The 26263-nt window shown below is 48.3% G+C and overlaps 1 protein-coding gene across 9 annotated transcripts in view; it reads left to right on the top strand.

Moving 5' to 3' along the window:
- The first annotated feature begins 161 nt into the window (after positions 1–161).
- The window catches only part of PPIP5K1 (diphosphoinositol pentakisphosphate kinase 1), a 46641-nt gene continuing 20539 nt past the window's right edge, over positions 162–26263 (top strand). For 3 of the 9 annotated variants that reach the window (XM_061999425.1, XM_061999422.1, XM_061999419.1), the window contains exons 1-26: positions 162–194; positions 4611–4780; positions 5042–5216; positions 6375–6570; positions 6658–6748; positions 7719–7804; positions 8025–8179; positions 9166–9267; positions 9554–9715; positions 10767–10888; positions 11341–11442; positions 12295–12381; positions 12769–12844; positions 13361–13470; positions 14076–14161; positions 14578–14706; positions 15735–15856; positions 16622–16804; positions 17670–17811; positions 18441–18664; positions 19502–19629; positions 20119–20233; positions 21569–21676; positions 22941–23057; positions 23346–23510; positions 24615–24705. In XM_061999425.1, coding sequence (XP_061855409.1) covers positions 5070–5216; positions 6375–6570; positions 6658–6748; positions 7719–7804; positions 8025–8179; positions 9166–9267; positions 9554–9715; positions 10767–10888; positions 11341–11442; positions 12295–12381; positions 12769–12844; positions 13361–13470; positions 14076–14161; positions 14578–14706; positions 15735–15856; positions 16622–16804; positions 17670–17811; positions 18441–18664; positions 19502–19629; positions 20119–20233; positions 21569–21676; positions 22941–23057; positions 23346–23510; positions 24615–24705 — 3046 coding nt within the window. In that variant the 5' untranslated portion in view covers positions 162–194; positions 4611–4780; positions 5042–5069. Of the gene's footprint in view, positions 195–4610; positions 4781–5041; positions 5217–6374; positions 6571–6657; positions 6749–7718; positions 7805–8024; positions 8220–9165; positions 9268–9553; positions 9716–10730; positions 10889–11340; positions 11443–12294; positions 12382–12768; positions 12845–13360; positions 13471–14075; positions 14162–14577; positions 14707–15734; positions 15857–16621; positions 16805–17669; positions 17812–18440; positions 18665–19501; positions 19630–20118; positions 20234–21568; positions 21677–22940; positions 23058–23345; positions 23511–24614; positions 24706–26263 lie in introns of those variants that run through there. The other 6 variants (XM_061999423.1, XM_061999421.1, XM_061999417.1 and 3 more) reach the window with 4 other exon arrangements.

Here is a 26263-nt window from a genome sequence, read left to right as displayed (position 1 = left end):
CGCTGCCCGGCGCTGGGCCCGCGCCACGTGCGCGCGGCGCCGCCCGCCTCCGCCAGCAGGGGCCGCCACTCCGCGCCCGCCCGCGGCCCGCTCGGCCCGCCCTGCCGCCCGCCGATTGGCCAGCCGGGGCCGTCAGCAGGCCGCGATTGGCCGGTGGCTGCGCCGGCGGCGCAGGGTGCGCTCGGAGGCCGCAGGTGAGCGGAGGGAAATGGCGCCGTCCGACGTGGCGCCCCCTGCTGCCGCCGGCGAGGCGCCGGGGCGTCCCCGGTGTGCCGGGCCCGACGCTGAGGCCGGGGCTGGGGCGGGGGCCGGGCGGCGCCGGGCCAGGGAGGGGACGTGGGCTGGGGGGAGGGCGGGCGCCTTGACGCGCCGCTGCCGGGCCCGTCTCGTCGGCGGCTGTCGGGGAGCGCCGGGTGGTGGTGGCGGCGGCGGCGGGGCCGGGCTGCCGTCCCACCGGTTCCCCCCCCGGGGCTGCCGCCCCTCGCCCGCGGCTCTCGGGCCGGGGCTGCCCGGCCTCCCGCGGTGCGGCCTGTCCCCGGGCGGGCGCGGGCCGGGCGCTGCGCGCGGCTCTGCGGCGGGAGGCCCGAGCGGGCCCGGCAGCCCCACCCGGTCGCTGCGGGGTCCAGCGGGGCGCGGCAGCCCGGCCCGTGTCCGTGTCCGGGCCTCGCGGCGCCGGGGCCGCCCGCCGGTGCGTGGCTGCCCGCTCCGAGCCCCGCCGCTGCCCCCGGGCGCTGTCCCGCCGTCCCCGAGTCGGCCGGCTTGGGGTGTGTGTGTGCACCGCCCCTGGCATGCCGGGGAAGCGGCAGCAGCTCCTCCGTTAATAAACCTTTATTAACACAGTTTCAGAGAAATTCTGACGCTGTGACGTTCCACACTTAAATGTGTCATTGAAAATGTCATTAAAAGCAGCCTTCTGAGAGAGGCATCGATCCTGCTGCTGCCGTTGCAGTGGGAGCAGCGTAGCACTTGCTCACATGAGGAAGCAGTAAGTGGTTACTTTGTACTGAGTTTTTGCATGGCATTGTCTGGCAGAAGCTGCTCCTTGTCGGGACATGAAACGTTTCCACCACGGCTGCACTCTGTCTAGGTTTGAAGATGTCAGTGGATGGGGAGTTGCCGCAAGTGCTGCTCAAACAGGCAGAACCACATGTTGAGGAGCTTGACTTCAGCTTCCTGGTTGAGAAGACATTGAGTCTCTGTGTTAGCAGAACATAGAGAGCTTTCTCTCAAGTCCAAATAGCTTTTAATTATTAACCCTGGAAGAGGTGTTCTTTTTCTTCTGAAGCAATTAAGTGTCTGTGATAAGGGTACAGCTTTCACCTTTTGTGTGCACATGTGTAATTAATCAATGCAAATAACCCTTTTGAGAGTGGGGGTAACTCTTTGGGCAAAGGTACTTCACTGGTCCTGTGGGCAAAAGTACTGATCAAGATTTAAAGTTTCTGAGTTGGGGGTTTTTTATGGTTGTTTGGGTTATTTGCCCTTAGTTCCCACAGCAGTTTCAGGTTGTTCCATAAGATGTTGCCAGTAGGAGTATATCAAAATGCCTGCACTGTGTATCGTGCAGATACTCATGCTGGCTTAAATCAGGCTCTGGGTTAGTAAGACAACTCATTCTTGCAGCCTGTGTGTGTGCAGTGGTATCCTGTGCTCTTGCCCAGCGCTGCCTGGGGTGTGCAGGCCTGGTCTCAGCTCCTCCAGCTGCCCCTTCCACTTCCCGTGTCTGCTGCCAGCAATAATGTGATCAGCCTGCCTTGGTTGCTGCCACCCTTGTCCTTCAGCCTCTGCTGTAGGGACTGGGCTTTCAAATCCTGCATCAGCACATGCAAAGGCTTTGTTTAAAACAGAATGAAACAAAACCCCAGCACCCACACCTGCCCTTTTAGTGCTAGGGGGCATGCTCTCTACAAAGTGAATACAATACCTGGTCCTACCTTCTCAAAATTCTGGTACCTCAGAAGTGGCCACAAAGAATCCATCTCTTTACTCTTTGAACATCCTTATCCTTACCTGACCCATGCTGGGGTCCAGAAAACAACTATCTCCTTTCCTACTGCTAGTACAGGATAGTCCTTGGAGCTGAGCTAGTCCCAGGACATATAGTGGCAAGGTCTGTGTCTCAGTTTCAGGTGGTGTGTCAGCAGCTTCTGATGGCAGTTGGGTGATTATGGTAACCTTTGGTACGGTTGTGTAGCAGATCAGAGCTGCCCTTCTTGGAAGAGAGTGCAGGACAGCCTTTAGCTGCAGCGGCTGGTGTGTACTTACTTGTGTATCTGTGATGGGAATAGCAAGCCTGAGAATTCCCTACCCAAAGCCAGAACCATCATTAGCCTTTTGTGTGCAAGCCACAGCTGTGTGAATGTTTTTGTACCTTGCTATGATTAGTGACAGGTGAGACCCGTAGCATGCCTGGTCTGCGTGTGTGACCTCCAGGAGCAGTTAGCTCAGGAAGCAGTGAGAATGGTGCAGAACCATCAGCACTGCATGCTGTCAGTGCCTCACTGCTCCAGGTTTGAAGACTGAAGTGGCTGTGTGGTGGTGCTGTGGGCTGAGTGCCGGACAGGAGCCGTGCTGGTACCATTTCTGTATGGAAAGTTGCCACCCTCCTGGCACACAAGTTTTGATAGCCCAGCACTAGAGCTGACTCAGGCCTGGTGGCAAAACCTCCTGTTACTAGCCTTTGATACCAGAATAAAGCTCCACTTGTCTATTTCCCTGTAAGCAACAGGTACTGTCTGAGTTTTAGATGCCTTAGTGATGCTAAAAGTTCTGTTTTGTCAAGAGTCTGTAGACTCTCTTGGTATAAATCCAGTCAGATGAGTTGTCTAAAGAGAAACTTGGAAGAGGTTATGCCCTCTTCTTTTCCCCACACTAGAAACAACCTGAGATCATGGGGTTTTCCCTGTTAACACCAAGGACATACCTGATACATCAGTGGCCACTGGCTTCAGTGAGGCTCTGGGTTTTTACCTGGTTTGAGTTGGCATGTAACGGCCTCTAGAAATAGCTACGGAGCAAGGCAGAGGCTGTTTTTCTCTGGGATAGGAACAGGAATGCAGAGAACTTGTTGCTTTCATAGTTCTTAGGGCAAAGGTTTTCCTGCTTCTTGATCTGTTGTGGTTTTGGTTTTTTTCCCAGAGGGAGGGGAGAGTAAGGGATTGGAGAGAACAGCCAACCCTCCTCCTCTTCTTGCATGGTTTACTTCATTAAGTCATTAGCCATCAAGCTGGTGGTGTACTTGCTAAGGTCTCTTTCTGCACTGGTGTGCTGACGCAGCAGGGCACAGGAATGGTTCCTGAGCATGCCAGGAATCCTGCTCTTGTCCTTGTGTGGAAATGGTAGAGCTTTATGGAGCATGCAGTAAAAAGCCTGCTCTGCCAGCAGAGATGGCGAATTACAGCCTGAACTCCTGCAGATGAGCACCCTGGTCTGTGCTGGGTGTGTGCTGTGCCCCCAGGCTGTGTGGCAGCAGGCAGCACTGGGCTGGGTGCAGGAGGAAGAGCAGCGTGGGCTGGGCGCCGGGCAGAGGAGCTTGTCCTCAGTGCGGTAGGTTTGCTGTGTCACCTCTCTGGTTCCTGTTGGATTGGTGGGGTCGGCTCCCTCAGTATATCCTGTGTGATAAGCCCTGGGCTTGCCCTTGAGCTCGTGCCTGGCAGTGTGGCTGTGGGACCTTGTCTGGTGTGCTCCTGCTCCAGCGCTGTCTCAGGGCTCTGTTACCTCTCCTGCCCTTTCTGGGGAAGCACACAGCCTTTCTGCATCGAGGTGGGCTTTGTTTTTACCCTTATTTACCAGGGGATTTCACAAGCAGCTGGGTTGCTCGGTGTGTGTTTCTTTTGCCCGTTCCTACACTGTTCAAACGGGTTAGGGCAGTCTCCCTCCATTATTTCTGCTGAGGGGATCTCAGCTACCAGGAAGCAGTGCTGGCAACAGGCTGATGGTGTTTGAGTGTGCCTCCCCTGCTTATTGAAGAAGAGCTGCCAGAGGACTGACAGCTGTATGTGGCAGTGTATAGTCTCCTGTGTGCACTGGCTGTAAGGGAAAGCACGCTCAAAAGATTAGAAAATACAGTAACTGAGTCTGGGGAATGCTGGAAATTATGTGAGGGAGCATCATAAGCAGTGACAAAGTGTCTCGTGTCCATTTTTAGGAAGTGCTTCATAACATGAGGTCTCAAGGTTGTGCTTATGTGGGAGGAATCCTTTTCACCACTTCATAGCTGGGGAAAACGCGGTGAAGGGCACCCGTGTGGCATTTGTGTGTGTGCAGCTGCAGTCAGAGATGAAGAGCTGTGTGTGTACAAGTCATGCATACTGTGTATGAAACTGTCACTTCTGTGGCAGGCAGACAGTGCTGCTATTGTTGGTGACAGTGGAAGACACTCCTTTCCTGGCATTTATAAAGTGTAACTTACATCCTGATAATTGGCTTCTGTGGTCACAGAGGAAATCAGAGCCAGCTTACAAAGCCAGAGGCCCTGACCTGCCACCCAAACTGTTGCTGTTGCTTCCCTTGTGTCCTCTTTCCCTACCAAATAGTTGTCACTTCTTCTTTTTTCTCCCCCCTCCCCCCAAACTCACGTGCCTCTTGCGCTGGTCTCTCTGTTACTGTAGGTTTTCTTGACCTGAAAAGATGAAAATTGGCAATTGGAAGTTCACCATCACTGTCCTGAACATCATCCTGATTTCTGGAGCCCCAGTCGATGTCTTTGGGAGTATGAGCCTGCGAGAGTGTCCACTGTCCCCTACCATGATTTAGACAGCAGCTTGGAGCATGCATCACTGTAAGGTTCACACGATTTCAGCTCTGGTGGTGACCCCGTCCCTTTCACAGCTGGTACAAAGGGGTTAATTGCACAATGGAGCTGCCAAAACCATCCCAAATCCTGGATCACCTGTCACCCCAAGGGTCTCCTCCTGCTCCCTGCTTTTTGCCAGATCAGTCTCTGCCCTCCCCACCATCACCTGCTTTCAGTAGTGCAGACGACCTCTGGCTCGCCCTGCATCTGACCTTCTCTATCCCTTTTTGCACACTGTGATTCCAGAGCGGGATGTTTGGCCACCAAAGCTGCAATGTCGTCCCTGACGACCTCCAGTGAGGGAGAGAACTCCACTCCCAGGTTTGTTGTTGGTTCCAGGGATGATGAGACAGACTTTCTGGGATCAAACATGAAGACAGACGAAACCGATTTCTTTGAAGATGATGAAGAAGAGGAGTCGGTAAGGAGGTCCCGGTGTTCTGGGTTGAAGCATCTGTGCAGAATTCCTGGGGCTTAGCCAGGGTTTACAGGGTTGCTGCTGAAGCCACAGGTGGTTGGCACTTCAGGGGATGTGGCATCAGGCTGTGTGACACAACTGTGGGGAACGGCAGTGTCATTTCTGACGGGACATACTGCACTCTCACGCTGTCGTGCTTGCTGCCTTGTGCTGCGGTACATCCTTGCCTTTTCACTTGCAGGTCTTCTTCGGGTACAGTAGTGGATTTCTTGATCCTAGCAGCTTAACCCTGACACTCTGTAAACCTTTCAGTTTCACTAGGGAAATTTTTGAGGAAAACTCTGGGAACTGTAAAAAGGACAAAGGTGCAACAACTTCTAAAGTTCTCAGCTTGCAGTTTGGAGCCACAACATTTTGTGCTGGGTAACATGCAGTCCTGTGTGTATCACTTCAGGTGATCTCACTGCGTTCAGTGTTGCTTGGGCCAGACAGGAAAACATCTAGTCTGGGGTTTTTGGACAGTGGCACAAAACCCATCTCAGACCTTAGCCTGTTCCTCTTACAGTTACTAATGCTTTTTGAATGCACACCTTCTCTCTTGACTTTCTCAGCTTAACTTTGTCCCACTGGATCTTGTTGTACCTTTCTTTGTCAGATATATGGAAGAAAACTTGGTACTGTTTCTCTTTACTCATAGCTACTTTCTATTGTAATCTCCCTTTAATTTTCTCTTGCATCAGGCAAACAAACTGAACTCGTGGACTTTTTTACTATAAAACATTTGCAGCTCTTATCTGAGCCCACCTAAGTCCACCAGCTGCCTTGGTGAGTTATGGGCCAGAGAATGTGACGTGGGATTCCAGTCCCTGATGCTTAGGGGCCAGAAATTTCTGACCATAGCATTAGTGCCCAGTAAAAGGAATAGGTACATAGTATCTGGCAAAGAAGAAATTGTTTTGGGCTGCTCCTTAGTGGTATCTCCCAGTGGACTCTAGTGGGAGCAGGAAGTGTGTATGTGTTTGAGTCTAGAAAGAGCTGAGAGTGCATAAGGGTGGAAGAAAATCCCCTGTTTGCTCTGCATTGCTGCATTTCTACACTGTTACAATTTAAGCTCAGTAAAGTAGCTGACCCTGTACTAAACTGATCTCTGTCTTCCCTTAGCCACCTGAACGGCAGATTGTGGTTGGAATCTGTGCTATGACCAAAAAGTCCAAGTCCAAGCCCATGACACAGATTCTGGAGCGTCTGTGCAAGTTTGAGTACATCACAGTGGTGATTATGGGGGAAGATGTTATTCTGAATGAACCAGTGGAGAACTGGCCCTCTTGTGACTGCCTAATATCATTCCACTCCAAAGGTAAAAAGTCTGTGGAAGGCCTTAGTCCACTTGAGACCTGGGCAAGGGAGCTTCCACTTATTCTTTGCCCCCCTCCCTGTGTTTCAGGATTCCCCCTGGATAAAGCTGTTGCTTATGCCAAGCTGTGCAAGCCATTTCTGATTAATGACCTTGATATGCAGTATTATATCCAAGACAGGTAGGTGTCTGTGATCCACTAAAGCCCTTTCTGTCTTCCTTCATCTGATTCCTCTCCTCAGCATGCTGTGTGAACTTCATCTTCCTGGTCACAGGCAAATGAGGGAGATGGGGAGGAAAGGGACCGCAGCAGAGACTTTTAGAGGTTATTTCACCAGAAGAGGGAGAGGAATAGATTTGAGGGTAGAACCACTAAGAGTTGGCATGTTTTGTTTTCTGGTACAAACGTTGTGTAAGGAATGACTAGATGAAGTAGGGTGGAGGGGTCTCACAGAATGGGGCTGCCACAACCAAGATGAAAAGACTAGTTTCTGAGTAGGAGAGCCAAGTAGTGGGATGGGGTTCTGTGACAGAAGTTGGGAGCAAGGTCAGGTCAGATTCTGAGGGAGATATGTTAGATACACTCAGAGGCTTCTCAGTCAGCTCTTGGTTGAGGCCACCAGCAGTCACGTGCTTTGGCTGTGTATGGATAGGGCTCATGCCAGACCCCAAAGCTCCTGCCATGTCTTTGGGCTGTAAGCAGTGTTCCTGTGGGCTCTGGCAAACACCTCAATGTGTAACTCTAGCAAAAGAATTGTGGCTTCCCCCTGACAAAGCATGAAAAGAGGCTTTGCTGCATCTACCTGGCCTGTGTGTTGGACAGCTTAGCATGACAGAGCAGCCTTTGAGAGGGCAGATCTGGGTAGGTGGCAAGTGCTGAGTGTGTTGCTGTGGATTGGGCATGTGCTAGTAAAGGAACAGCCATGTTTAGGCCACTCTGGGACCTCTCTGTCTGGAGTAGGACTGAGGCATGCCCCATAGCCTGGAGGTCTTATTGGGAGAGCACATATTGAGAAGTAATTGCACTCTGTCTTGAGGCTTTTTTTTGGTGTTCATTTGTCTTTGTTCTTCATCAGTGGGAGTGAAGCCTTTCCCTTATCATGTAATGAGGACCTGCTAGACTTTTCTGACACTGTTTCTGTCCTCTGCAGGCGTGAGGTGTACCGGATCCTTCAAGAGGAAGGAATAGACTTGCCCCGCTATGCTGTGCTCAATCGAGACCCTGATAGACCAGAAGGTCAGTGTCCAGGCTCTACTGAAAGCTGTTTTCACATACTATGCTGTTCACTCTGCAGAGAACAGGTGCTGATAATTGGCTTGAAGAGGCCTGATTCACAAATGTGTTGTTTTTTTTGTGGACAAAAGTCCCAACTGACTGGCCAGGGCTGAGAAGCCGTGGCTGTGCACTAGGACTATCTTGCCCTTTATAACATGTTTCTGCTGTGCTTTGTCTTCAGAGTGCAACTTGGTGGAAGGAGAGGACCACGTGGAGGTAAATGGAGCTGTTTTCCCAAAGCCATTTGTAGAGAAGCCAGTCAGTGCTGAAGACCATAATGTGTATATTTACTACCCGACGTCAGCAGGTGGGGGCAGCCAGCGGCTCTTTCGGAAGGTGAGGAGGGGAACTCCAGTTCTGGTGATGGAATCAACAGGTCTGTGTCTCTGAGACCCACGTGCCTTCATGAAGGAGTGTTGGGGCAGGTGAAGGGGAAAAGAAGATTTTGTGCTGGGGAAATCTAGATCTTCTTAGAACTTAGAACTTCTGGGAGTTGCAGAAGGGTGTGTTTTAGTGGTAGTGCTGACTTTGCTTTCCCTATCTTCTGTTTGACCTGTGTCCTGCCTAGCAGTCATGGAGAACTGTGTCCCTTATTAGACTGCATAGTGTTTTTTCCAGATGGCTTCCTTGGTTTATCAAGATGATTATTTTTTAAACTTATGTTCTTGTCCTCTGATGTCATTGTTGCCCTTCTCAGTGTAGTGTAGCTTGCAAATATGATAAATGCAGTATTTATTCCTAGGTTCCACAGGGAATCTGCTCTTTCTCAGTTCCTCCACTTTGCCAGCGAGTGGTTAATAGCTGTGATATGTCTTTTTTCCAATCAGTTATGCATTTGCCATCTTAAAATGATTGTTTCCTTCATTAACATAACAAGCATGCCACTTGAGGTTTTATCCAAAGCCTTACTAAAAAGGAAAACAACTTCATCCTCTGTCCCTAAATCAGTCAGTTGTCCTAGAAGGAAGTTAGATTGGTCTGATTGTCACCTGACATCACTTATTTTCATTTGCCTATTACTTTCTGGTCTTTATATACTGTTTTTTGTCCCAATCACTCCTTGTAGTGACTGGAGTCAACATAATGGTCAATAATAACTTTTCTCTTTTTTAAAACCTGGAAGAGAACATACCTGCTGTCTGTGCTTTGTGGAATCTCTTTTGTCCTCCATGAATAAGTACACTGTGACAGCTGGGGATGCTGAGAGGCATTCTGCTGACTCTTTACACTCAGGATGAAACATCGGCCATTGGCTTTTTCTCCTTCCCTTTAAGAAAAGGAGCCCCGTGCTCTTCCCTGAGGTGTTTTTTCTGTGCTTTCAGATTGGCAGCCGGAGTAGTGTGTACTCTCCAGAGAGCAGTGTGAGGAAGACGGGCTCGTACATTTATGAGGAGTTCATGCCTACAGATGGCACTGATGTAAAGGTGAGGAAAAGTCTGGAATAGTTCTTTCCTTCTTCAGGCCTGGGATAGCTGAAGGTTGGGCAGTCCTACTTAGCCTGACAGATTCTGGAGTGTGTGTTTAAGCTGTGAGGTGCTGGCTCTGCAGCTTGGATCCCAAAGCAGAGGGTGGGTGTTCTCTAGGTCATTACAAGTAGAATGCACGAGACTGTCTGATGTTATTCTCTCTCTGTCTGCAGTAGAAATACCTTCAGGAGGCTCCAGTGAAGTCTAGGTGGTTTATGTCAGGTGTACCTGTTTCTCTTCCCAGGTGTACACTGTTGGGCCGGACTATGCCCACGCCGAGGCTCGCAAATCCCCTGCCTTGGACGGGAAGGTTGAGCGGGACAGCGAGGGCAAAGAGATCCGTTACCCAGTCATGCTGACTGCCATGGAGAAGCTAGTTGCTCGAAAAGTCTGTGTAGCCTTTAAGGTCTGTGTTTTCTCTCCTGTGCAAGCAGTATACTCCATGAATGTCTGATTGGAGTCCTGGTCAGTGTTGAAGCGTGAGCTCTGTGCCTCACTTGTCTGTGGCATGGCAGCCATCCACACCGGATGCCAGTGGCCATCTCTGCTGGCCCTGCTGGTCATGGCAGTTTGCTGGTCAGGAGTGACTGGGAAGGCAGGAGGGCCTGCATACAGCAAAAGCTTCCTGTGCTGGCAACTGGCTGGTGTCCAGCATACATCTGGGCATTTAATATCAGGTTCTAAGGATGCTGCTGTCCCTCTGACCTGTGCTCATCCCACCTTTACTGTTTCCTGGTTGCATTTTTGTGGAAAGCTTGGTCGTCTTTTCTTGCATTGTTTTGGGATTTTTCATTGTAGTTATTTGTGTGCATTTGTTTGTTTTTGTTCTGTTTTTGATCTGGCTTTGGTGCACATTTGTGTTCTATTTTACAGGTTGGTGGAGTGAGTGTTTGAGTCTAGATTTGGTTATATGATGTGGTCAGCAATGGCAGCAGAAGCAGCACTTGGCTACATGTTCCTGCCCCCACTGCAGTCTGCAGCTCATTCAATTGTGCTGATAGAGCTGTGGGCTTATTCTGTCTTGTAGCCTTTTCCACATAGTAATGGATATCTTTACCTGCACCACTTATTGTCTGTGCTTGTCAGTCTGGTTCAAACAGTTGGATTTAGAGGCAAGAGCAGAAGAGCTAGGAGCTGCTCTGCCTTAAGCCTTTAGAGATCTGGGAGGTAGGGGAGTGGCCCTGATGGTTTAATCTGGAGACTTGTGGGTTGAGCCTTTGATACAGCTGTGGGGGTGTAAAGGTTCCTCTGGAGAGTCTGTTACTGCTTGCTGCATTTTCACACTTCTTCATGGCTCACGAGGTGGGCATGGTGTGGAGGACAGCTGCAGCTCTGTGCTCCACAGTATGCTGAGCTGGGCAGTGTCTGCTGGCTGGGTCTGTGTGTGTGCAACCACCGTCCCCTGCTGCAATCCCTCACAGGTCCCTGAGTCCCGTGTCCTCTGCTTCCTCATTCAGCAAACAGTCTGTGGGTTTGACCTTCTGCGAGCAAACGGCCACTCTTTCGTCTGTGATGTCAATGGCTTCAGTTTTGTGAAGAACTCTATGAAGTATTACGATGACTGTGCAAAAATCCTTGGGTATGTAAGATTCATTTAATGGTGGGTAAGGTCACTCATAGCAAAGTGCAATGAACGTGGATTCCTGATCAGTATTTTGGAGAAGGCTGCAGGGGGTTCATGTGGAGACATTTGTTCATCGGGTAAAAGCTTGACTCTGGGAGTAATGAGTTCATTATTTTGAACCCCTGGAGCTTCTGCCTGCATTGACATTAGCTGTCTTTGTCTACAGCTAGATGTATCTTACAGGACTTTTCACTGGATGCTAAGCCCTGCTGCAGTATTGGTGATGTGAGGGAAATTGATGTCCCTTGGGGGTGCCTTGACTAGCCCATGGTGTGATAGATGTCTCTGAGGAAGATGATGAGGAATTCTGTGTCTCTCTTCAAGTCTTTCATCTGGACCACTATGGAGGAGGGGGAGAACCGGGGGAACAGAATTCCTTGTGAGCTTTATATTCTGATTTCTTCCAGAAACATAATAATGCGGGAATTGGCTCCCCAGTTTCATATTCCCTGGTCCATCCCAACAGAGGCAGAAGACATTCCCATTGTCCCCACAACTTCAGGCACCATGTGAGTACCTGCCACCTTCTCAAAAGAATGCCAGAGTTGGCTACATGAGGGACAAAGTGCAAACCCTGTCCAAAGGATGGACGTCATCCAGCAGCATGGCATTCTTCAGTGTTGGCTGTGACCATGAAATGCCCGTGGAAAGGCTTAGCCACACACATGACAGGGGTGATAGAAGATAAAGTAGTTGTAGGTTTAATGAATGTAGATGAGTAGTCATTGAAGGAATTACAGAAGCTGCTCACATGGCTTTCAGAGGGGCCAAATTCTCGATCAGTACAGAACACGTATTTGGGCGTTGCTGTAGCTGTCTGTTCAGTAAGCTGCTACTCGGAGGAAATGTGTGTTGAGTTGCCAGTGAAATGGGGAGCAAACAATTAGCTGAAGTACTCACATTACCTGTACACTTGGCAGACTCTCATTTGATACTGTTGACCTTACTAGTTTTCCACTACGTAAGGCTAGAAGACCGAAGGCAAAAGTTTCCTTGTGATGCTCAGCACACTTGTACACGTGTGTGAAGTGGACAAAGTAGGTGCTACAGACAAGGTAGATTGAGAGTATGTATTCATCCTTCCCTTACTGTGTGATCATTTGGAAAACACTGGCAAACACAAACACTGCACAGCTCAGGACTGCTGGCTGCAGTGGCGCTGAGAGAACCTGGGAGTGTCTGCGGTACTTTGGCTGCTTGTACAGCCTTGGCACTTGTGCCTGGTTTAATCTGGGAGTTCTGCCACTGATGAGGAAGGCACCTATCACAACTGAAACTGAAAGAACAGTGGGAAGCCACGTTTTGGTGGCCGTTCTGGAGTTCAGGGGCACATTTGTCAGGTGTATCTTGTGTTTCCCCAGGATGGAGCTTCGTTGTGTTATTGCAGTCATCCGCCATGGAGATCGCACTCCGAAGCAGAAGATGAAGATGGAAGTTAAACATCCCCGGTAAGGGTCAAGGCAAGAAAATGCTGTGGGAAGTGAATCAAAAGGAGGAAGGACTGAGTGCATGGGAGGAAGTGCTTTGCTCTAACTTCACTCGGCCAAATGCTTTCTGCCCATTTGAGGGAGCCCCCTTGCCCCCAAAGGATCCTGACACCTTCTATATGGACACTGGAAGAAAGAGTGGAGGTCTGTTAGGGGCTGCAAAAGGAAGTGCCCCACTACGTGGGATGGTAGTGGCTGTTTCCTTTTTGTGCCTGTGGCTGGAAATGCTTATGTGTTTGTTTGTTGGCTCACTCTGGAGAGCAAGGCGCGAATGCACGTGTAGGGATGACAATCCTTGTACCACTGATACAGCAGAAAATGGATCAGGGTTCTCTGTTGTCTGTTCAGGTTCTTTGAATTATTTGAGAAATATGATGGCTACAAGACAGGGAAGTTGAAGCTGAAGAAACCAGAGCAGCTACAGGTGAGGGGAGTCCTCTCTGGGCTTACTGAGTGGAACATGAAGGTAATATGGATCCCAGTGTGAGACAATACTTTGGGAGGGTGAAAACCCTCAAAAGGGTGCAACAGTCTGTTGCACAGACATTCCTTGTCTCATTCCTCACCCTGTGCACACTCAGCTGGGTGATAGTATGAGAGCAGAATGGAAACTGTTCCTGGCTGGTGTGAAGACTGTAGGATGGGGGTGACCTGATGCAGCTTGCCCACCTGTTGTGGTTGCCTCTGGTGAGAGATGGGCCCAGGCTAGAGAGTGGGGCAGTCAGAGGCATCCACTTGGCTCTAAATGGGGCTGGAGCACAGGGTGAGGATGAAGCAAACTGCAATGTGAAAGTTTGTTATGCTTGAGCAGTGTCTTGTGTCTCTGATGAGTGCCTGTGAGGACCTGATCCTGGGTGAAGGTGTCTGGAGGCCTTGTAGGAGTACGGTAGTGACTCTGAGGCAGAATTTCTGCATCTTGAGACTGTCTGCTCGCCAACAGGAAGTGCTGGACATTGCACGGCAGCTTGTGGTGGACTTGGGAACCCAAAGCGACTGTGAGATTGAGGAGCGTAAATCCAAGCTGGAACAGCTGAAGAGCGTCTTGGAGATGTAAGAGTTCATATCCTGGGGCACTGTGAGTTTGTCTCAGAGCTGCAGGTCAGCACGTGATGTAGAAACAAGCTGTGCTGCTGGTGTCCTGGCCAGCTGGCTCCCCAGAGGTCAGAGTCTCCTCCATCCCCTGTTAGCAGCTGTACATGAAAGGTGCCAAGCTCTTAATGTTTGCTCCTTGGCATCAAAACCACTGCTGAGTCTTGTTTCAAGTATGTCTGGTTTTTGGCTGAACAACTTGAGACAAAAGTCTGCCTTAGCTGCAGGAGAGGAACTGGAGTCCTGTAGGAGCCACAGTGATATGAAGCATCTTTTTAAATTTGGAACAATTTGTGTTTTAATTAAAGTTGTCCTGGTGCCAAAAGTTTAGCAAAGAGGAGCTTGGAAAACATGAAAAGGTGTTTGTGTCCTCTGAGGTTTCATTCTGCTGGAATAAAAGACAGTCACAGGTAGATGTCCAAAATGTTCCTGCTCTGTGGCAACTGGTGTTGCAGAAGGAGGTCTCTTGCCTGTGCTTTTGTTTTTATTGTGTGCTGCCTGGATATCTCTGGGCAAAGGACAAGTGGAATTGATTTGTTTAAATTTCACCCCCCTCTTTGTGACAGGTATGGACATTTTTCTGGCATTAACCGTAAGGTTCAGTTGACCTATCTGCCTCATGGACATCCAAAAGCTGCAAGTGAGGATGAAGGTAAAGAAACCTCATGTTCCTGCCATGATCTTCAAGTATGATTTGGTGTTCAAGAGTGTGTGCAGCTGTCTTGTATCTACATAGGCCTCTGGATGTGCAAGCAGAATTAGTGACACTTACCTTGTCTTTGCTCACATCATATGGAGGGTTGGAGTGATGCACAATGTAGGGTACCAGTGTAGCCCAGGTGGTGCCACAGGGCTTATGCTTCCAATTTCATGAATGTTAGCCTATACCTTCAGAAAGTGCCAACTCTTAATTTCCTATTTGCTGGTTTGGTTTCTGGGCATTTTGGGTCAGACTTGTGTTGAGAACACTCTACAAGCTGCCAGAGGCAACCCCTTCTTCCTCCTCTCCTCTCCCCCTGTAAGCTCAGCTTTGAGATCTGAGGTAGTGAGTAGCTGTTTGTCTCCTAGAAGCTCGCCGAGAGCCCTCCCCGTCCCTTCTGCTGGTGCTGAAGTGGGGTGGAGAGCTGACGCCGGCGGGCAGAGTGCAGGCAGAGGAGCTGGGGCGAGCCTTTCGCTGCATGTACCCGGGTGGCCAAGGTGAGTGTGTGCTGTGGCTCTCCTGGGCTGCCCAGCCCCGGACACAGGAGGGATGCATCAACAGCTGTGGGCTCTCTGCAGCCTGCATGGCTCAGGTCCACACTGTTTCTCTTCTTTTGAGTTGACCTGGTAAGGATAAGTAATTCAAGTGGGTTTTGCAACCCAAGATCCCCAAGCTGTCTGGAGATGTCTGCTGAAAGTGGTTAAACCTTCTTGGAGCGCGTTCATTTGGCTGATGTGCCAGTATTCAAAACAGAGAAGCTGTTCTAATTGTTACATTCTGATGCAGCAAATAATTGATGTACAATTAACAAGGAATTGAGGTCAGATGTAAAAAACAGAGGAAATCTGTCTTGCAACACAAATAATCCTGCCTTAAGGCAGGAGAATATGAAGGTAACTTCTCCACATTTTCTGTGCCATAAATCTGTGACTGAAGAGTGTTTGGCACACACACAGGTCAACAAGAGCCCAAGGGAGGGAGAAAAAGGAAAGGCTGAGGTTGCCTGTTTCACCCAAGTTAGAGTCAGAAGTAGTACACTGCTACTGTATTGATCTGATGAGACCAGTGCTGGATACTGCTTATCTTTGAACTTGTATGTTCAATTAATTAAATTGATTAAACTGAATTAATTTAATTTCAGATTAACACGCCCCTCTCTGCCAACCCGCCCCAGTTTCCATACTGGGCGTGACCTATGGTGAGGAGTAGCTCTTTGGCTAGTTTGGGTCAACTGTGTTGGCCATACTCCCTCCCAGCTTCTTGTGCACCTCCTCATTGAAACTGAAAAGTCTTTCACTTGAGATAAGCACTGTTTAGCCACAGCTAAAACTCCAGTGTCTTATCAGCGTTATTTTCACACTAAACCCAAACCACAGCACTGTACCAGCTACATGGACAAAAATTAACTCTATCCCAGCCAAAACCAGGAGAGTTACTACAATAAAGTTTGTTGTGTAAAGCAGTATATTTATCTGACAGTTCTGCAGGTGTTAGAGAAATAATTTAGAGCTGTTCTCTGTTCCAGGGGATTACGCTGGTTTCCCTGGATGTGGCTTGCTCAGGCTGCACAGCACCTACCGTCACGACCTCAAGATCTACGCCTCAGATGAGGGACGGGTTCAGATGACAGCAGCAGCTTTTGCAAAGGTCCTTCCTCTCTTTTGTGCATCTGTTAGTTCTGCTACATTAGTCTTAAAATACTCCAGTTCTAAAGAAAAACCTCTGGTGTTGAGGAAGGAGCTGCCTGGAAGCTTCCTCCTCTCTGTTGGGAGGACAGGGGTGTGCTGTGCACAGGCAAGTGTGTGGGGCAGTGCTGTAAGTCCAGTGTAGCTGCACGTGTGTGTTACCTTTAGCACACTGTCCAGGACAGGACTCTGACTGGAGGAGGAGTAATTTATGGACTGTTGCTGGTGTTTGATGTCAGAGCACATCAAACCTGTTACTGTGTGTTAATTGCCAACAAAATGAGTGTTTCTTGGATGACTGCCCAGCCAGGGAGGTTATTCCTTGACTGATGGGATGGGTTTAAAAAGGGAATGAAATGTCTTTGGTGCAGGGGCTGGGGAGAAGACAGGTTCATCTGCAGATAAAACTTGAGTCAAGGACAATCCTGAAGTGACCTTAGCTGTTCTTCAGAGTCTTTGCTGTGTCAACATTTTCCAGTAAACTGAGTTGTCTGCTTAACAATTGCCTAGACAAAAATCCAGGGCTGCTGCAGGCAGAGCTGGCCTTTGCCTTGAATAGCTCTAGAAGCATGCCAGAGTCACTGGTGACCGTAAGGTGCTGTTGCTGTAAAACCGGTCTTCAAGGACAGAAGGTGACTCCAAGCAACTGAAGTCTGGCTGTGAAACAACAATAAATGTTTGTTCCTGGGGTTGCACATAGCTGCAATCTTGTTCTGTGTTGCTTTAGGGTCTGCTGGCCCTGGAAGGAGAGCTGACCCCCATCCTGGTGCAAATGGTGAAAAGTGCCAATATGAACGGTCTCCTGGACAGTGACAGCGATTCCCTCAGCAGCTGTCAACACAGAGTGAAGGCACGACTGCATGAAATCATGCAGAAGGATGCTGAGTTCTCTGAAGAGGATTATGAGAAGGTAAAGCACCTGTGTGGCTCTATTGCTTCCTGGAAAGAAAGGAAAATAGCATTGCTCCAGAGGCTTGTTGTGGGGTCTGCTGACATGCGAACGGTGGTTTGGTTGGTCTGAGATCAATTCTGGTCAAAATAAAACAGGAAATAAACAGAACTTAGAAAGGGAAAGGGCAGGTTAATAGCCTCTGCCCTTCTCCAAGGGAAAATCCTCAGTGTTGTTCCACTGTCCCCTTCAAGGACTATTGTGGTACCCTCCTCTCCTTTTATAAGGCCCAGTGCATTCTGTTCTCATGAGTGTGCTGGAAGGAGAGTTCTCATGGTTTACTACACGCTGCTCAGAACAATCCCAGTCACAGCAGACAGGGAATATGCCTTGTCAGATTCTAGATCCGTGCTCTGTACATGTGTCAAGAGACCTTCTGTGGTCCTGCCAGTGTCTGATAGCTGCAGAGTAGAGAGCATAGGCTACAACCAGCACAGCAACCAGGACAACTACTACAGCTGCTTTGCCAACAAGTCCGCAGTTCAGTGGTTACCCCACTGAAATTCCATACCATTGAGGAATTTATCACTTCAAAGAACCAGTTAAAACTTCTGTGAAGCCCTTCTGCTCAAGCAAAGAAGCAAGATGAGACAGGAGTGCATGTTGTAGCTGGAGGGAGGTCTGATCAAATAGCAGCAGTTTGCTCCCTCTCAGTTTGGTCCTGAGGAAGTTTATAATTACCCAGAGGAACAGCCCAGCTTACTGCACTCCTCTGGAAGCACAGCTTTTGTACCTAAACAGAAAGCAGTAGAGCTGCAAAAGGCAGACATTTTGTGTTCCCAGTTTGTAAAGATAGTAACTAATCTGTAATGGTATCTTCCTTCAGCTAGCACCTACAGGCAGTGCTTCTCTGCTCAACTCCATGACATTTATCCAGAACCCAGTAGAGGTCTGTAACCAGGTGTTCACCCTGATTGAGAATCTCACCTCCCAGATACAAAAACGCCTGGAAGACCCCAAATCTGCAGGTGAGCATCAGAACTGGAAAAGTTCAGGAGCAGATTCATTGATTGTTACATCTTCAGAGCTCCCAAACACTGCTATGATTTGTGTTTGCCAGAAAGCAAAGAAATTCTCTAGTGGAATTCTGTATGTGCTATTGATATAGAAGGCTTCTATTCCACTTTCAACTACTGTTAGGAGAGCTGAAATGTAAAGGAATGGATATGTGCATCATGGGCTTAGAGTGGATGGAAACAGCAGCAGTATAGCTTGGAGAGGAGTGCCTGACTTTTTCGGGAGGGGGGCTCAAGGCTGTATGTAAACAGCAAGTTTTCCAGTCGTGATTTGCTCATCTCTAAGAAATTTCCTAATAGCACTTCAGGGGTTTTAAAAAGGCACTTTTGTGACATTTTTGGTGATCTATGGCAGGAGCCAATAGCAGCTTCACTTTTCACAAGTGTTTCAGAAGTAGCTTGTTGCTGCAGGTTAAAGCTCTATGTAACAGGTCCAGTGGCTTTTGCAGTCTCAGATTCCTGTGAGTGATGTAATAATCAGAGTCCTTCTGTGCTGGGAGAAGTCAGTCATAGCTGTCACAACTGTCACGTAGCTGAAATAGTCAGGATGTGACTGTGATTTGATATTCTCTGCTGTGTAGACCTGCAGCTGTACCACAGTGAGACTTTGGAACTGATGCTGCAACGCTGGAGTAAGCTGGAGCGAGATTTCCGCATGAAGAACGGGCGCTACGACATCAGCAAGATCCCTGACATCTATGACTGCATCAAGTATGATGTACAGCACAACTGTGCGCTCAAACTGGAAGGCACAGCTGAACTCTTCAAACTCTCCAAAGCCCTGGCAGATGTGATCATACCCCAGGTATAGCCTGTCCTGCCTGTGTGAGAATGCCTGTGGTATCAGTTTCTGACCTTCTCCCTGTCTGTGTTTTCTTAATTCTTGTGCATATCAGCTCTCAGGGTGGTGTATCACAGGTATTTCTCAGATGTATCTCTTAGTGTTTGTATAAGGCCAAAACCATTTGTGAGCTGACATGTGGCAGGACTGGCTGCCTGGATGAGAGTTCTGACAGCTCAGAATAATAAGCAGCTGATACTGACTCCTCCCTTCTTTGGTGAGATGGGGAGGAGAATGGGAAGGTAAAGGTAAAACTTGGTGAGTAGAGGTCAGGACAACTTACTACAGCACAAGTGGAGGAGAAACAATCATAACAATAATAGTGCTAAAGGAATGTGCATAGTGTCATTGCTCACCACCCGGAATCCTCGTCAGCTGCAGCCACAGCCAGCTGCCTCCCCTCCCCACACACCAAGCAGCACAGTCAGTATGGCATCAAATATCCTGGCCAGGCACCCTCCCTGCTGCCTGTGAAAATTAACCCTATCCCAGACAAACTCAGGATGGTGTGCCATGAGAGGAGGTTCCCTGATGGTACTTGTACCTGTCAGCTGTTGGAAGAATACTGACAGCCATGTGTAGATTGACTGGGGTTGGAGAAGTCTCTGTCCTCTGTTACACTCTGCAATATGTGGGGGAAAAAAACAAACCCCAAAGAGAAAGGTGCTGAGTGACATTTTCCTTTCTGTCCTTGCTTACTGCAGGGGTGCCTGCAGACAGGACTGCTGAGGTCCAGTCTCCTTTCATGTGAGGATCTGGCAAAGAACCAGGGCTCAAGGGCATCTTGTTTTGTTCCTGCAGGAATATGGGATTAATAAGGAGGAGAAACTGGAGATTGCTATTGGCTTTTGTCTTCCTCTCATTAAAAAGATCCAATTGGACCTACAGAGAACCCATGAAGATGAGTCTGTCAACAAACTACATCCCTTGTAAGGACTGTGCTGCATGCTGCTGCTGGTGGGAGGGCAGCTTTGAAGCACTGTGTGGCAGCCACATCAGAAGAATGTACTGGTGTGGAAGGAGACACAGAACACACACTGAAGGAGGCACCAGGAGGGAGTCATGTTGGTGCTCCTAGAACCAGAGGGGAAGTGGAAAGGCACACTGAGACTGCTGAACAGGAGCATGGTGCCACAGAAGCTTAGACCCATTGTAGTTAGATGGTGATGCCTTAATTCGTGTCTCTGCAAGGGACAATATGATAAGATCGTCTCTGGCCCACCACATGTCTCCTCCAGGATACCATAAAATGTGCTGCTCTGTGCCCAGAGCTGTCACTGCTTGTTCTGTGCCTGCTGCTCTTTGGCACTTCTCAGTGTGGGGTTATCTTATCCCATCAGGCGTGCAGAAATGCTGCTCCATGATAGATGGCAATTCATTGGCAGGCTGTGAGTAACCTTGGGCTGGTTTTGGTTTAGGTATTCAAGAGGAGTTCTGTCACCAGGTCGCCATGTTCGGACACGACTCTACTTCACCAGTGAGAGCCACGTGCACTCTCTGCTCAGTATCTTCCGCTATGGGGGGCTCCTGGATGTAAGTGTCCCAGCAATGCTCACAGAGTAAGCCTCCCTGCTCTTTTTCAGTGGCCCTTTCCAAGGTGGACAGTGTATGTTTGTAGGTTGCCCCTTTAGCCACTTCACTCAATGTGTATCAGTGGCCTCTGGCCAACTCCATCTCTGCTGTGTTTGCATGCTGCAGCTTCCTGTTTGTCTGGCATGTAGGAGGATTGTTCCTCCTCAGTCCTGACACTGCCTGCCTTGCTTGTAGAGAGGCATATTGTCTTCAAGAGCTGTCCTGCTGGTTTCAGGGGAGTAGACCACTTACGTGTGCAGGAGGAACACAGTATGAGTCAGTGGGAATGAGGGAATTTCTCTCTCCCTGGTTCCTTCAACTCTTTATTTCAAGAGCTTGGCCTTGTTATTTGGTGATTTTCTGTCAATTCTAGGTCAAGAAAGTCAGTTTACTTACAGAGGGAGGCTTGAGGTTGCAAATGCACAGGGGCTGCTCTCTACCAGAGGGACAGATGACACATAGCCTGCTTTCTGAAGGAACTGGCATGCACACTTTGGGGAAAGGTCTACCTTGGACTCCTCAAGAGACTCTCTGATTTATCCCATTTTTAAGCATGGTGTTCTGAAATGCCTTGAGAGTTTGGTCTTGCTTAGCAGCAGGCATGATTTCTGATGTCTATGGAAGCTCAGTGTATCTGTAGGCAGTGATCATGCAAGTACCTCTGAACTGCTCACTCAATAAGATGCTCTTTTATTCTGTTATTTGAGTGTTGAAAGATGCTGTATTGACAGCACAGGGGTATTGGGCTACACCTATGTTCATTTGTAGTGATGGGATTCACTTTGTATCCATCAAAGTGTGAGATCCACAACAGCACGAGTGGCACTGCAGGTACGGCTGTTCCCTAGCAGTGAACAATGAGGAGTGGGCTGTATTTTTCATCCAGCATCACGTAAAAGCAGCTTCATTTGGTCCCTTATTTAGCACAAGTTCATTCCTTGTGCTTCTTCTGAGATTACTTTAAACTACAACATTCCATAGGCCACTGTTTGGGAATGACTATGTTTTGGGCTCTGCTGTGGGTTATACCTCTCTGCAGTCAGCATTGCAGAGGCGGTTTGCAGCTGGATGTGGATCTGCACATGGACTGTATGGGTAGGTGTAGTGTCCCTCTGTGCAGTAAGCACCCCGCCCTCATTGCAAGGTCATCTCTCTTCATGCAAGATAAGCAAAGTGGTTTTTGCCCTGACAATGGTGTTATCTTGTGGAGAGAAATTCTCTCAGACCCATTTCACTGAATGCTGCAAGGTGTCTGCTGTTGCTTATTCCATGCAACTGTTTATGTGTATGTATCAGGAAAACAAAGACCAGCAGTGGAAGAGAGCCATGGACTATTTGAGTGCTATCTCAGAGCTGAACTACATGACCCAGATTGTTATCATGCTCTACGAGGACAACAACAAGGTGAGGGGTGTAGCTGTAGGATGAAATCCTTCCTGCCGTGATGCAAGGCACAGTCCCGAGAGAGGAGTTGAGCTGGGAAGTCTGTAACCTGAGCACTCTCTGCTTGTGAATACAGATGGATGGATCATTCATACAACTGCTAGTTTTTATTTTTAGGTGGGAGGCAGTGACCCAGTTAACACTTCTTACATGTAAGCAGAATGCCACCTTGAGCAGGAATACCAAACTGAAGTAATCAATACTGTCCATTTTAAAGCATTTCCTGAAGCAAAAAAAAAGCTGTTTCTTAATGTTAGTTACAAACGAACAGTAGGAAAAAAGAAATAAAACCAAAGTATATTTGACCTGTTCTTTCCCAAATATGTCTAGGAAACATCCAGAAGTTCCACATTCATTAACTTTTTATATTTTAGGAATATACTGATACAGTTAGGGAAATATATACTAATGTCTTCAGGAAGTAATGAGAGTCATTTAAAAACCAGCCAGAATGTGGAAGCTGGTGGTGGTGACTGTGAGTAGTCTTGGCACTGAATTGCATGTGCTGACCTCCAGGTCCTGTGACTCAGGTTCCATACTGCAGGGGGTTGTAGTGGGTGAGGGGAGCAGTCCAGTTCCTCTGTATCGTAGTCACAGAGCTGATGTGGGGTTTTAACTGTAGAGGTGAAATATTTCCTAGTGCTGTTTGTCAAAACAGCACCTGAAAACTCTGAATAGAGCTCTGAGGAGTGGCATAAATTTGTTAGTGAGTGGAGATAGTGGAACTTTTGGGTTTACACCGTTACCACTTGATACTGCAAAAGCTCTGGCTTACCTTAAAATAAATTAAAAGTAGAGATAGCTAGGAACAACCTGAGTAAAGGTACAGGAAGGAACCAATCTCTCCCTGCCCTGGTATGTGCTGGTTTCGTGGCAGGAGTGGGACAGAAGGGCCTGTGTTTTATGTTTGTTTATATATAGATATATACACACACATACAGTGTTTGTATACAGATTCTGTTTTGGTCCTCTGGTGACTGTTGTCACAAAATAACAACAGTTTTAATGCCTTAGCTTTGTGCCAGTAAGGGCTGTCCTTTTGGATGAGACAAACATAGAACTGTTGTGTTGGTGGTTTCCTGTTGCTTCTGTTTTCCTTCCCGAAGGATGCGCTGGGGATGGTGCTGCAGCAGCTTGGCAGGGGCCCCGCTCCAGGCCGTGGCCTGTGCTGACAGCCACACTGAGTTCTGTTTGTTTACTCATTCCCTGTGCCTTGTGTTCACAGGACCCATCTTCAGAAGAGCGTTTCCACGTGGAGCTGCATTTCAGCCCTGGCGTGAAGGGCTGTGAGGAGGACAGGAACGTGCCCGCGGGGTTCGGGTTCCGGCCGGCCTCGGCGGAGGTGAGCGCATGGCCCTGCCTGGGGGACATGGCGAGTGCAGGCCCGGCGGCAGCCCTGCTGCTCTGACCCATGCTGACACACAGCCTCCAACACCACATTTCCTCTGATCTTTCTCTTGTGCCCGTGGGCTGTTCCCTACCTCACTCCCAGGGTTTGTCAGGGCGGCCTTTGAGAGCACTGGCATCCTCCTGAGCCCAGCAGAGCTGGAAGGTCTGAGGCTGGAGTCAGTGCCAGGGCAGTGCTTGCCAAGGCCACGTGCCTGTAGATGTCAATGTTTCCTTGCTACAGAATGAGGACAAGAAAGCCAACCAGGGAAGCCTGGAGGACCTCTCCAAAGAAAAGGGCATGGATGAGCCGGACCGTGCACAGCAAAGGTCTCTGCAGCCTTCCGAGCCAGTCAGCATTCAGCGAAGGTCTCCGCTGATCAGGAACCGGAAAACCGGGTCTATGGAGGTAATGATGCAGTGGGCACCCTTGGTTGTTCTAGTGAAGGTCTTTTGCTTGGTTTTGGTTTTCTGGTATTCCTTTTAACGTGCCAGAGTTTGAGTTGATTCTGGGAAAGAGCTGCGGGAGTTAAAAGAGGGATTATTTGGAGGGTGGAGCTCTCACACTCCTCATTGAGGAAGGGCAAAGGGAGCACAGCTCAGAGGAACTGATGAGCAAAAGCAAGTAAGGAAGTGCTTGAGAAACACAATAATTGTTTGGATTACATGCTCTGAAGAGGCATCAGTGTAACCAGCTATGAGATTGCATGCAACCTTTTCACTTAGCCATGGTGACTTCTCTGCCTTCCCTTAGACTCTAACCTTTGCCTCCCACAGTTCAGCTCCACATCTCTTATTCCTGTCTCTCATCTAAGATCTCATGCAAGTGGGAGATCCCTGCTAACCAGTGGGTTTACTACAGTGTGTTTAAGCTGTTAGGGTTTAGAACTGTCCCTTTCACGGATCTGCTAAAGTATGAAAGATTGATTTTACTGTTTTTACTTCTCTCCTTCAAGGCCGTTATGTGTCATAAGTCAAGCTTCACAGTCAGCAGGTAGCTGGCACCTTCAAAGTGCTCTAGAATTGCCTCTCCTTTTGGAGGGGCTTCACAGGCATTTTTGCCATCTGTTTCCTGAACCAGTGAAGGCAGAGTTAGGGCTTGAGGTGTTTGTTAGCTGGCTGCTATCTCTGTGTCACTCATAATGTAATCTTTGCATGCAGCACTCAAGGGCTCTTTGTAACAGGCACATACTAAGTTAAAGGGGATAAACTTTCCTGCTACTAAAGAGGGAAGTCTATATCCCAGTGATCCCAGCAAGAGTCCTGGGAAACAAAGAGCTCAGTACATGAGTCCCTTCATACTTCTGAAATCTCCACTGTTCCACAACCCAACACAAACTTGAAATGACAATTGAATGTCACACTCTCAGCATATGAGTACCTTCATACTTCTTGAAAATTGTGTTTTTAAGGGAGAGATGTGCTTTTCTTGACCTTCAGTTGATGTATAAAGGCTTTTGAGACCAGTTGGTAACTCAGAGCACAACACTGATTATACTATCTGTCTTTGCAGGTGCTATCTGAATCTTCTTCCAAATCAGGAGGTTATCGCCTCTTCAGCACTTATTCCAGGCAGTCTTCCGAGATGAAGCAAAGTGGCTTAGGTACTGTACTTGACCTGTAACTAGCCTGCTCACCTGTACCTCTGTATCTCTGTGGGCATCTGTTTGTCTCCACGTATACATCTGGCTTAAATTCCTTGTATGTCTCTCTACATGTTCTGTGTCTTCTTTTAGTGTTACTGTTTAGACCACTGTAGAGGCTTTCTTATTGTATTTCCTTTTGTTTATCATCTTCTCCTCTGGCTTCTATCAACAGAAGATACATTTTTCATCCCTTATAGTATGGGAGCAACAGAGCAAGCTGCAAACTTGCAGGTTGGCCTTCTGGTTCCATGTTGCTGTCATTTGTTATACCGTTTCTCAGCCTAGTAGGAAGAGATTTTACGTGAGAACCAGCGTGCTTTCTGTAATGCAAAGCAGCAGTTTACATGCAAAGCTACTCTTCATGTAAGACTATGATATTTCTACTTTAGCTTCATAAAGATCTCTTGTACGGAACAGATCTGTCATCTGCAGCAGTGTTTGACAGCTCTCTAATTAAGCTGGAATCCCTGGTTAGCCATTCTTTGCATAGTAGCTAGAGGGAGAGAGTATTTTGGGGCAATTGGTGTTCTCTGCCTGTCCTTGAGAGTACCATTCCTCATCATCCTAACCTAAACTACATCTTAACAGTGGAAATTCTTCCTGAAACGTTTTTACTAAAGCAAAATCTATTTGGGAACTGGAAAGCTATCCTTGTTGTCATGAGGTTCAAAGATACCTGTGAAACCTAGATCTTGAAGATGACTGATAAGCACCGAGAGGTGACAATGCCCAAGTTATGCCCACTTTATTTTCTTTGAAACCATTTGTGGCACGGCTGCAGACTTGCAGCAGTTCTGACTCATCAGTTCTTCACTCTGTTATATGGACATCCTGCAGCCAAGAGATTTCTGAAAGGCCTGATAATTTCTTAGTTGCTTTTGAATGAGCTGCTTCTTTGGAAGCTAATTCTTACCAAGTAAAGGGAATTTTCTTGATTAGAAAGTGTCCCTGGAGTCAGCTAGCTGTGCTTCCAGCCAGTTGTAAAAATCTAAGAAGGAATGGCTGATACATATTATTTGCATAAAGGCACAATAGCCTTGGCCATGGTGGTTTTTGAACTGTGCTGTTTCATGTGATGCATCTACTTCTGTCCTTCACATATCACCTGCAGGATTAAGTAAGCTGCAGTAGACTGCCTCAATTAGGCTTGAAGAAATATGTGGTTATTCTATCCATCCATGTAATCAATATGAGAATTTGTGAGATGGCCCAAAGTCCAGGAAGGGCATCTGCTTGGAGACTTACTGAGTATATGAAACACTATGTGCAAACTATCTTTACTGCTTGGATGTCTGAGTACCAGAAGGCATGTGCTCTGGAAAGCAGCACCTTTACAGTCTATTTACCACACAGCCTTTCCCAGGTTTCTGAGGAATGTCTGTTTTAGCAATAGGAAAGACTGCCTCTCCACTGGACCCTCATGCAGTGCTGCTTTTCCTTGACAACAAAATTTGAAATGTGATCCCAGCAGGTTTGATTTCAGGCTCTTGCCTTGCTGGAAAGCCTGTGCTGAATG

This window comes from Colius striatus, chromosome 7 (genome assembly GCF_028858725.1).
Source record: "Colius striatus isolate bColStr4 chromosome 7, bColStr4.1.hap1, whole genome shotgun sequence".
Lineage (NCBI taxonomy): Eukaryota > Metazoa > Chordata > Aves > Coliiformes > Coliidae > Colius > Colius striatus.
Note: the sequence above shows the minus strand (reverse complement) of the source record. Positions and strands in the feature narration are given on the sequence as shown.